At 38.6% G+C, this 12,105-nt stretch overlaps 1 protein-coding gene and 1 long non-coding RNA gene across 2 annotated transcripts; both read left to right on the forward strand.

The window, feature by feature from the left end:
• The first annotated feature begins 252 nt into the window (after positions 1 to 252).
• On the forward strand, positions 253 to 1,955 carry LOC115693263 (uncharacterized). Its single transcript, XM_030620248.2, has 2 exons — positions 253 to 547; positions 1,434 to 1,955. The coding sequence occupies exon 2, from the start codon at positions 1,470 to 1,472 to the stop codon at positions 1,953 to 1,955; it is 486 nt and encodes a 161-aa protein (XP_030476108.1). The 5' UTR covers positions 253 to 547; positions 1,434 to 1,469.
• Positions 1,956 to 4,120: 2,165 nt separating this feature from the next.
• LOC130140374 (uncharacterized) lies at positions 4,121 to 4,632 on the forward strand. The gene is made up of 2 exons (XR_008818394.1): positions 4,121 to 4,161; positions 4,426 to 4,632. It is a non-coding gene; the product is annotated as an uncharacterized LOC130140374 (long non-coding RNA).
• The last annotated feature ends 7,473 nt before the right edge of the window (positions 4,633 to 12,105 follow it).

The following is a 12,105-nucleotide window of genomic DNA, read 5'->3' on the forward strand; positions in this document are numbered from 1 at the left end:
AAAACTTGTCACAAAAGTTCAATTGAGTCCTAAAACTTGCAAAAAATGCAAACAAGTCCTAAAACTTGTCAAATTGGTTCAGTCGAGTCCTAAAGTTAACACCGTCAAATTTACTAACGGAAAATGCTGACGTGGCGCTGACGTGGCTTATTTTAATCATTTCTCTCTCCTACGTGGCAACTAGGTCAAGGAAATTCCTCCACGTCAACAAAACGACGTCGTTTTGGATGATTTACATATCCAAAAACGACGATGTCTCCTCTACTTCCTCACGTTTGTAGTTGCGTTCTCCTTCTTCCCAAATCGACTTCTTTGAAACCCTAAGTCTTTCATGGTGGACGCAAATCGCGATCTGCTCCGCTTGCGAGTTGGAGCACCATCCCCATGGTGATTTTGGAGCTCGGCGCCCATTGCAAGTGGAAGCTCTCATCTTCGTCAAACGCGGGTACGTGCAAAAACTCGTTCCGTGGGAGCCTCGACGGCGGATCAAGCGGCGTCGACGATGGAGACGGCCACTATCTCTAAGCCTCTCTCCTCCTCGTCGCAGGTATCCTCGCTGCGTCTGTGCTGCTGTTTGCATTTTCATTGTCGATTCTACCGTAGCTTGTTGATTCGGAAAATTATTGAGAGGAGGTTTTGTGCAAAAACATCCGAACCCAGAATTAGTGTATAAAAGTGTGTCTTTGCTTTGCTCTCTCACCTTTTCCATTCAATTTTTCTTCTTCCCTTCGTTACTTTTTTTTGCGCTTCTTTTGTTGCTCAAGATATGCTCTCTGTGGGGTCATCATGCATTGCAGTGGAGAGACTGAGAAAAGAGTATAGATGAATTGTTTCGATCCTTCAATTGTTAACGATTCCCGTTGATCGACTGGTTTGATTGGAAAGTTGCGATGTAATTGAAAAAAAAAAAAGAAGCGAAATTTGTTACATTTGCGTGGCTTTTTTTCCCTAATTCAACATGTGAAGTTACTGTGAAATTTGTTCGAGGTAGATGTGATATTATTGTAGATTGCTGCCCTCTCATGTTTTATGGTAGCGCACATGTTTTACTGCAGATTTCCCCAATAGCGTATATGATTCTGCCAATTGAACATGTCAAGTTAGCTTAATCTTTTGCTTAAACTAATAATGATCGGTATTGTGATATCTGGTGACCCAATTCAGCATGTCAAGTTAGCTTGATTTCAGTTGCATTCTCTAGATGTGATTATTGTGAATGCATTCGAGATAAATGTGATATTATTGCAGATTTCGTTATACATTTTTATGGTAGTGTAAATGGGATGTGCTGGATTGGCTTCCTAAATTGTTTTTTGCTGCAGCAGATTCTAAATTGGTAATAAGTTGAATGTTGTTAATATGGGTTGTGCTTCCTAAATGGGTTGTGCTGCAGCAGATTTTGTTATACTTGCTTTTATTCTCTTGCGATGTAGGTTTTGCTGGTTTGAGCTTTATTATGCTTTGTTAATATGGCGACAAGAAGAATGAGGGCATCAAAATCTAAATCAAGTGGTGTAACTCTTAATGAGGTCGAGTCGGAGCCAACCTGCTATTGTGGTCTTCAATCACCACTTCTTACTGCAAAGACAAGGAAAAACGCAGGAAGAAGGTTTTATGGATGTGCTAAGTTTGATAGTCCTGGTTGCTGCGATTTCTTCATGTGGGTTGACCCGAAGATACCGGATCGAGCGAGGGACATGATAGTCGACCTCCTTGAAAGAAATCAAGCACTATGCGAATCAAGCCAATCGAGGTGCGACGAGGTTGATGTGAGCTCACTGATAGCTGAAATGAAGACGCAAAGGGCAAAACATAGACGTTTAAAAGAGGAGCTCGCACGAGTAAAGCAAGAAAAGATGCTATATCAATTGTTATTTGTTTTATGCATGTGTTGTATCATTATATTGGTTATATGTAACGTGAAAGTTAGTGGGAAGTTTCTAAGTCTTCCATAGTATGTTGTTTCTAAGTTTGTATTCAATTACTTTATCGCGATCCTCTTTTTTCCTGTAAAATTGGGAAACTCACGTTGCGTGGAAATGTAAAGAAGCTTAATTCGCTCGTGCGTTTTAATTTCTTGTGGTGGCTATATGTTTCCTATACGTCGAATTGTTTTATACAAGAGAGGCCTTAGATGGAGTGCTTCTGTTATAACTTGGTCAGCGAGCTCAACGTTTTCTTTCACATGGTTGTTTTGTAATGATATTGATACTTAGTTGATATTGATACTTAGTTGATATCCCACCCAGCACCAGAACTGGAACTTAAAACTTTCGTTTAGTGAATGTAAATCTGAATTAAGATGTTCAAATGTTCCATCATTGCAATGTCATATACGTTTTACGCAAGAATTTCAAAAACCTATCAAGATGAAGACATTTGTCAAAATAATTCCTTGAAATTCAATATGCTTAGTTCCAATTTGGGATACAACATTAACTTTAGCCACTAAACAAACATATTTGTCTCATACAAAAAAACTAGCTCATATATGACATTAAAACAACCATGTTCAGCAAATACATCAATCCAAGTCTATTGTCTCTGGTGGTCCAGCAGGTTCGGCGTGCACTTGATTCATAAGTCTTGAGATTTTCCTTGTATATGGTCTACCTCCTGTGACTCTCTTCCAAACAATAGGCTTTGGAGGAGCTGTTGTAGCATGAGATGAAGGCTGAGAATTCCCTTGCGGTTGTGATCGTGGTTTTGGCTTTACAGCAACATGCTTGCGAGGAATTCTTGATGATTGAGGCTGGGAACTAACCTGGGGTTGTGATGGTGCCATTGGCTTTATAGCAACATGCTTTCGAGGAATTCTTGATGATTGAGGCTGGGAACTCACCTGGGGTTGTGCTGGTGTCATTGGCTTTACAGCAACATGCTTTCGAGGAATTCTTAATGACTGAGGCTGGGAACTCACTTGGGATTGTGATGGTGGCTTTGGCTTCACCATAACATGCTTTTGAGGAGAACTTCCCAATGAATGAGGCTGTACACTGGCTTGGGGATGTTCCTTTTCCATTGAAACTCCTGAAACTACTCCTTTGTCGGGTAGTTTCAATAATGTTGCACCAGTTGTGCGAGGCTACATAAGAATGGACATGGTTTTAGCTCAAGGAGACAATCAGTTGCTATTATATAATGTGAAAACATTACTCACATTGGGAATTTGAAGGTTTGTCCTAGGATTTGTGTGAACACCCAACCCTACCATTTTCTTCTTCTTCAGTTGCGGTTGTCCTTGCATCATTTTCATTTCAATTGCTGGACGTTTAAACTGAAAAAACAAAAACAACAGACATGAGAATGTAGTTACAACACATGAATTACAGTGGTATGTTGTTGATCAACACAAGTGAGGTATTACTCACTGGGATTTTTTGAGGTCTATCATGAGCTATTGCATTGGCTTGAGCACAAAAATATCCATGTCATTGATCAACACTGGCTTCAGCAGAAGCATTGGCCTGTCCACTACATCCACTTACATTAGCACTAGCCCTGCATCCTCTTATATCTACACTAGACTGAGCAAAAGCATCAGTATGCCCACTATTATCTTGTACAAGTGTACTAGCTTCTGTAGAAGCATTGGCTTACCCACTATTATCTTTATTTTGTACAGGTGTACTGGTTTCTGTAGAAGCATTGGCTTGCCCACGATTATCTTGTACACGTGTACTGGCTTCTGCAGAAGCATTGGCTTGCCCACTATTATCTTGTACAAGTGTACTGGCTTCTGCAGAAGCATTAGCTTGCCTACTATTATCTTGTATAGGTGAACTGTAATCTACAGAAGCAGTGGCTTGGCCTTTAGATCCTCCTTCAGCAGTTGTACTTGTTGTTGCTATAGCTTTAGCCTGAATACATATTCATCATCATTAAATTGAAACCTTCACTTTTTAAACGTACAATACATGATTTTACCTCAACTTACTTGTCTTTTTTTGGGTCTTGATCCAATGGAATTGGCTTGAGATTGAACATAAGGTTCAGCTCCAGGTGTATTAGCATAAGCATTAGATGTACATACATTGGCCTAAAAAGCACATAGTAAGCATTAATGACAAGACAACAAACTGAAAATCAACATGACCAATTAATCGAAGAAATACCTTTTTTAGAGGACATCCCCTGCAGTTATGTCCAACCACATTACAGGTAGAACAAGTCATTCGCTTACCCTCTTTAGTCATTCTGTTGTCTTTTACAAGCTCAATTGGTTGCTTTCTTCTGTTTCTTTTTGGCCTACCGGGCATCTTTTTAATTGGTAGGGGCTGAGGAGCTTCTTTGTTGGTTTTGTCCCAAAATTTTTGTCCTCTCACAGTAGGCATCATGAATTGATAAGCACTTAGGTATTTTTCAATGTAGAAGCACTCAGCTAGGTAGTCACCCGGATCATTTTGCTTGTGGTGTATTGCACAGATGGCATGGCAACACGGAATTCCACTAACTTCCCAAGCTCTACAAGAACAAGTTTTCAAATTCAAGTCCACAACATATTTGTCACCACCTTCCATAATCTCGTATCCTTGATCTCCATTCCATATCAAGTGGCAATATCTACTAGCAGTTGTATTCTGATGTAACTTATGCACAATCCTTGGACCATAATTTCTTGTCCACTTAGCACATGCATCCCTCTGACCGTGCATTCTACTCATAACCATGATTCTAATATCCTCCAGCATACTCACGATGGCCTTGCACCTAGCTTCCACACACCTACCATTGAAAGCTTCACTAAGATTATTATCAACAACATCACATTTTATGTTGGTGTCAAAGAAGGCTTTACACCAGTGTTTTGGCTCAGTATGGAATAGATCATCATGACCTTGTGGAGTCATTTCCTTCAACCCTCGTCTATGCACCTCAAAATCTGCCATATTAGTACTTTTAGCACATTTCCAAAATTGTCTCATCAATTGCTTTCCTTTGTATTTTTGACCCCAATTAGAATATATGTTCTGCATTTGGCAAAAGTTCAACTACTGAAGGGATGAGACCCTGACAAATACAAAAAAAAAAAAAGCAAAACATTAATACTAATAATAGTATTGTCGCAAAACATACATTGTCACAAACAAATTCAAGATGAGTGATAATAGTATTGCATACCTTTTGTTGGTCGCTGATTAAAGCCCAACCATTGCCATTACCCATGTCGAGGTCTTCCTTCAACAAGTCAATTAACCAGGTCTATGTGTCCTTATTCTCAATTCTTACAACTGCCCATGCCACTGGATACATTTGGTTGTTAGCATCCCTGCCTACGGCACACAACAACTCACCTTTGATCAAGCCTCTAAGGAAACACCCATCTAGTCCAATGATTTTCCGACATCCTGCCAAAAATCCTTTCCGGCAGGCATCAAAGCAAATGTAAGCCCTGTCAAATAATGGTAGAGAATTTGGCAGTGGCCTTTCAACTTTCATTTTAAATGTGCTCTCGGGGCTTGCAGTGTAGAGCTCTCCTAAGTAGTCGTACATCTGTGCATACTCCTTCTTATAATTGCCTTGTAATTCCTTGAACACTTTTAGCTTTGTTCTCCTGCATTGACCCAAAGTGACATTCACTCCCAACTGTTCTCTAACTAGTTTCTTCAACTGAGGTGCTTTGATTTTAGGCATTGCAGAAATGAGAATCATGAAGTGTTTAGCTAAATAAGTACTTGACACTCTCTTATTCTCGAAAGTGATACTACATATATGCTCATCCATGTACTTTTTCAAATGGAATGATCCAGTGTTTCTGTCAAGAGCACCATATATCATCCAGTTACAATTGGTCTGGGCACACCTGGCTCTTACAAATTTAGTAGTGTTTTTTGTGTATTTAATTGCTCTTTGCTCAGTCACAGAGTACCTTAAAATTGCATCTTTGAACTCAATTGCATCCCCAAATGTCATGCCAACAACAAATACTGGATTCTTACCATTTCGATCATATGATGGAAACCTACTCCTCATCCTTGAAACACCATGATCTTCTTCCTCCTCACCCTCATTATTTAAACCTGAATGAAGACTTTCTTCATCGTCTGAATGATAGTACTCCGTTTCGTATCCAGAAGCATCAACTATCAAAGGATCAGCTGCTAACTCTATTGGAGAGCCAACATCTAATTGGGAAGTTGCTGCAATGTTAGTTCCAGTTTTGAGCCTATGTGTCGCTGAAAATTCCTTTAAATTTCTCCTTGCATCAACTAGTTCAAAATCATCATTGTCACTTAACTGTTCTACATCCACCAAATTACATGGATCATCACCATCACTCTCATCCAGATCCTTATTACCAACCTCAAGCCAATTCCTATCATCGTCGACATTCCCAATCACATTTTCGAAAACATTACCAGCCACATTATCAATACTTTCCTTATTCACATCAAACATACCTCCAGTTTCCATCTCAGCTTGCCTTATCTTAGCAATCGTCTCATCATCATCGATATGCTCAACATACAATTCAATATTTTCAGAATGAAGATGATGATATAATAAATCTATCACACTAGAGTTATCCCATAAATATCTAAGAGTTACCCCCATCTTGAAGAATACTACTTCCAGGAACTCTATAAAAGAGTTTCTCTATTTTACGACCACTCAAAGCCTCAACAGCTTCAATTATGTTAGACAATGAGCCCTTACATAAGTCTATTTCAACAACATCAACCCTTCCACCTACATATTCCAAGGGCGGTCCAACTTGAAATTTACCTCCAAGAAAAACAGTGACATAAACTTTGTCCTCGGCCATTGGACCTACAAGGAAACAAAAACAAATAGTACTTTCAATCATCAAATTTTAACGAAAAGCTACTAATGATTTCAGCTGTAAAAGGACATGGGTAGGATAAACACACCAGCAAACCTAAGAGCCACACTAAAATTCCAATGCTTTCTATTATGTTTTCTATGGAACCATGTTGACGGATGAGTGTCAGCCCTCCAATACCTAATAAATTCATTCCAAAGACAAGCAACTGAAATCAAGCTAACTTGACATGCTGAATTGGGTCACTAGATATCACAATACCGATCATTATTAGTTTAAGCAAAAGATTAAGCTAACTTGACATGTTCAATTGGCAGAATCATATATGCTATTGGGGAAATCTGCAGTAAAACATGTGCGCTACCATAAAACATGAGAGGGCAGCAATCTACAATAATATCACATCTACCTCGAACAAATTTCATAGTAACTTCACATGTTGAATTAGGGAAAAAAAGCCACGCAAATGTAACAAATTTCGCTTCTTTTTTTTTTTTCAATTACATCGCAACTTTCCAATCAAACCAGTCGATCAACGGGAATCGTTAACAATTGAAGGATCGAAACAATTCATCTATACTCTTTTCTCAGTCTCTCCACTGCAATGCATGATGACCCCACAGAGAGCATATCTTGAGCAACAAAAGAAGCGCAAAAAAAAGTAACGAAGGGAAGAAGAAAAATCGAATGGAAAAGGTGAGAGAGCAAAGCAAAGACACACTTTTATACACTAATTCTGGGTTCGGATGTTTTTGCACAAAACCTCCTCTCAATAATTTTTCGAATCAACAAGCTACGGTAGAATCGACAATGAAAATGCAAACAACAGCACAGACGCAGCGAGGATACCTGCGACGAGGAGGAGAGAGGCTTAGAGATAGTGGCCGTCTCCATCGTCGATGTCGCTCGATCCGCCATCGAGGCTCCCACGGAACGAGTTTTTGCACGTACCCGCGTTTGACGAAGATGAGAGCTTCCACTTGCAATGGGCGCCGAGCTCCAAAATCACCATGGGGCGCCGAGCTCCAAAATCACCATGGGGATGGTGCTCCAACTCGCAAGCGGAGCAGATCGCGATTTGCGTCCACCATGAAGGGCTTAGGGTTTCAAAGAAGTCGATTTGGGAAGAAGGAGAACGCAACTGTAAACATGAGGAAGTAGAGGAGACATCGTCGTTTTTGGATATGTAAATCATCCAAAACGACGTCGTTTTGTTGACGTGGAGGAATTTCCTTGACCTAGTTGCCACGTAGGAGAGAGAAATGATTAAAATAAGCCACGTCAGCATTTTCCATTAGTAAATTTGACGGTGTTAACTTTAGGACTCGATTGAACCAATTTGACAAGTTTTAGGACTTGTTTGCACTTTTTGCAAGTTTTAGGACTCAATTGAACTTTTGTGACAAGTTTTAGGACTTCTGGTGAACATATCCCATTCAAAATCAATGAAGTATGGGAACTTGTGCCAAGACCTAAGAATCATCTAGTAATTGGAACCAAATGGGTATTCAGAAATAAACTGGATGACAAAGGAAAAGTCACAAGAAACAAAGCAAGACTTGTAGCAAAAGGATATTCACAAGAAGAAGGCATAGACTATGATGAAACCTATGCACCGGTTGCCAGGTTAGAAGTCATAAGGCTACTTTTAGCTTATGCTTATTTTCATAACTTTAAATTGTTTCAGGTGGACGTGAAAAGTGCATTCCTGAATGGTTACATCAAAGAAGAGGTATATGTAGAACAACCCCCTAGCTTTGAAGAACTAAGAAAGTCTGACTATGTCTACAAGCTTAAAAAGGCACTGTATGGTCTGAACAAACACCATGTACTTGGTATGAAAGGTTAAGTAATTTCCTTTTGCAGAATAATTTCATGAAAGGTAAGGTTGATACAACACTGTTTATTAAGAGAGAGGGTAAAGATTTTTTAATTGTTCAAATTTATGTGGATAATATAACATTTGGATCCTCTAATGAAGTACTTTGCAATGATTTTTCAAAGTGCATGCAGAACGAGTTCGAGATGAGCATGATGGGTGAATTGACATTTTTTCTTAGATTACAAGTGAAACAGACCAAGTATGGAATTTTCATTTGCCAAGAAAAGTATGCAAAGGAGATTGTGAAGAAGTTTGGACTGCAGAACTGCAAGAAAACAGACATTTCAATGTCTCATTTGCCCAAATTGGACACAGATGAGAGTGGTAAACAAATTGATCAAAAGATGTATAGAAGTATGATAGGATCATTGCTATATCTTACTGCTTCTCGACCTTACATGCTATTTAGTGTCTGTATGGGTGCTAGATTTCAATCTTACCCAAAGGAATCACATCTCACAGTAGTAAAAAGGATAATCAAATACATTGGAACTTATCCAATGCTAGGTCTATGGTATTCAAAAAGATCAGATTTTACTCTTATTAGTTATTCTGATGCTGATCTAGCTTGCTGTAAAGTGGATAGGAAAAGTACTATAAGAACATGCCAATTACTTGGAAATATATTGGTGTCCTGGTACTCAAAGAAACAAAGCACAGTTGCACTATCTACAGCAGAAGCAGAATATGTAGCTTTGGGAAGCTGCTGCGCTCAGATTCTGTGGATGAAGCAACAATTACGAGATTTTGGAATAGAAGAATCCAGTGTTGCAATCAAATGTGACAACACAAGTGCTATCAACCTGACCAAGAATCCAATTCTTCATTCACAAGCCAAGCACATTGAAATCAAGCACCACTTCATAAGAGATCATATTCAGAACGGTGATGTGAATATTCAATTTATTGATTCTAAAAATCAATTAGCCGATATATTCACAAAACCTTTAGATAAATCTTCATTTGAATTTATTCGTAATAAGTTATGCATCACTAATCCTTTCGCTTGAAGAATTTTTTAAGACAGGAATTCTTCAGACTTAAACCATCAAAGTCTTAACGCCTCTTTTCAGACCCAAAAGGAATGTAAGATCATTATTTCAAATTTTGGCAGGCATATTTTCATGGCAAGAAATTTTGGCAATGTCCATACTTATATTTGAAAGAAAATCAGGTACGCATCCTTATTTACTAAATATTATTGACTAAGTGTGCTTAAAATATCTTTGTCTATTATTCAAAATTCCTGAATAATCGGATCACATTTTATAACTTCCAAAAGAGGCTTTATTTCTAAAAACCGTCTCCCTTATAAAAAGCCCTAGAAGGAACCCGACTGTTCATTCCGTCACCTCTTCAGACATTGCTCCTCCTCGATCACAAAATCAAACCTTTCTTCTCAAGAAAACCTCAGAGAATCATCATGCCTTATAAAAGAAAATCTTTGAGAATTCTCAACAGAGAATCCCAGCCTACTGGAAGAGTAGAATACATGGAGATCACAGACTCATCTGAGACCGAATCAGACAAGCAAGCACCTTCAAAGGCAACTCCTCAAGCGTCTCAACAATAGTCTTCCCAAAAACCGTCCGGTAAAACTGACTTTTATTTCTAAGATCTTAACTTTGTATGGAAGACTTATGAAAAGTTGAAGAAGAGCAATGCATCTGAGTCGCTATTAAATCAATGCCTAAGAGACAATGGTTTTCAATCTGAAGTAGAACTCGTGAAAATGTATTCTTTGCTTCATCCTGAAACTAGTCATTCTAGAAAGATTTTGTCTAGCCCTGAAAAGAAGGAGAATGTTTCAAGGAAAGGTAAAGAAAAGGTGGGAGAATCATCGAATCCTATTTTAAAGAAACCTGTTTTTGCAAGCCCTAAATCCAAGAATGGCTCAAACTTTAAGGTTGAAGAAATAAAGGAGGATGATGATGAAAGACTCTTCAACAATTTTGAGATGAGGATAGGAATCGCGTCTGGAGTAAAAGGAAATAGAAATCTGTTCAGAAATCAAATGCACCAAGAGTATCACAAACTTTTGCTGTTCAGAGGAATTATGAACCACAGAAGTCTTGATTTTGACTATCTGGAAAGTATTGGTATTATGGTGAGACAACACTTTGAAAAGTTTGGTATGCAGGAATATTGTCTTCAGTCTGCTCATGTATATGCTAAGCTAACTGCCTATTTCTACTCAAATTTGTCTATTTTGTCTCCTGACTAGATTCAGTTTACAGTGGGTGATAAGAAGTATGACTTGAAAAGCTAACAGATTGGCTGATATTGTTGGAGTAAAACGATCCAAATTTACTCCAATTGAAGTTAGTGCAGAAGAAGCTTTCAAGGCAGCCTCAGAAAATCCAAATTTCTCTAGAGTTTCCAAAAGGCACATATATTATACTGCTCTGACGAAGAAAACAATGATCTTACATAAGATCATCATAAATTACTTGAGGCCCAAAGCATCATCCAAGACAGACCTGTCTAAATTTGAAGTGAAGTTGATTTGGGCAATCTTGAATGAGGTTCCATTTTCTCTCCCTCACATTATAATTCTTCATATGTACATAACATTGTTGAAGGACAAGGGACAACTTTCTCATGGTGCACTGATCTCCAGGATTTTCATTTATCTAAACATTCAAATTCTTGATGAACTGTGCAAAACTTTTGTTCCTTTGATGTATGTTGGGGAGAAAATGATTGCTAAGATGAATTTCAGGCAATATGATGTTAGAAAGGAAAGGGAGATTGCTGAAAGCAAAGCCAAAGGAAAAGTTGCTGAAAAGTCAGAAGTACAACATGCCGGAAGAAGATCAGAAAGAAGAAGAGAAGAAAAGGAGAAAACAAAGGAGTAGACTGTCTCACTAACTTTTTTTCTAGTGTACAGAAATAGAAGAAAACTCCTCCTCAGAGATGAAGAGGATGAAGGAGATGAAGGACAAAATGTTGAGATCACAGAAAAAGAGAAAGAAGTTCCAGAGTCTGCTACAAAAATGTCAGAACCTGCTGCCAAGACTTCAGAACCAGATCCCGAAAGATTAGGTTTGCAGCAACATGACCTAGGCAGTGTTCCAATGGAGACAAATGAAGGTCAATCTCCACTCCAACATCCTGACCATGCAATGGAAGATCATGATGCTGTAGAACATGCAGATATTCAAGGGTAGATACAGACCGAGAAAGAGGCTGAGTTTGAACATACTGCACATGACAACGTCCAGGGACAGACCTCAGAGAACAGGACCATTTTCTCACTTCTGCTAAAAATAAAAAATAAAAACAATCAGTTCTCGAAGAAGACATGAAGAATCTTAGGGCCATTGTTGACGAAAACAATCAAAATCTTCGTCTTCATGCAAAACAAAATAAGGCAGATATTGAGAAAGCAGTTGTTCAGTGTTCATCCAACATGGAGAAAGCTGTTGGTCAATGCTCT

The sequence above is a fragment of the Syzygium oleosum genome, unplaced genomic scaffold (genome assembly GCF_021117445.2).
Source record: "Syzygium oleosum isolate NSW1041296 unplaced genomic scaffold, Sole_v2.1 Sole_v2.18, whole genome shotgun sequence".
NCBI classification, from domain to species: Eukaryota; Viridiplantae; Streptophyta; class Magnoliopsida; order Myrtales; family Myrtaceae; genus Syzygium; species Syzygium oleosum.

Excerpts from the sequence above, each read along its gene's own strand:
- LOC115693263 (XM_030620248.2), top strand. The coding sequence starts at position 1,470 with ATGGCGACAAGAAGAATGAGGGCATCAAAATCTAAATCAAGTGGTGTA.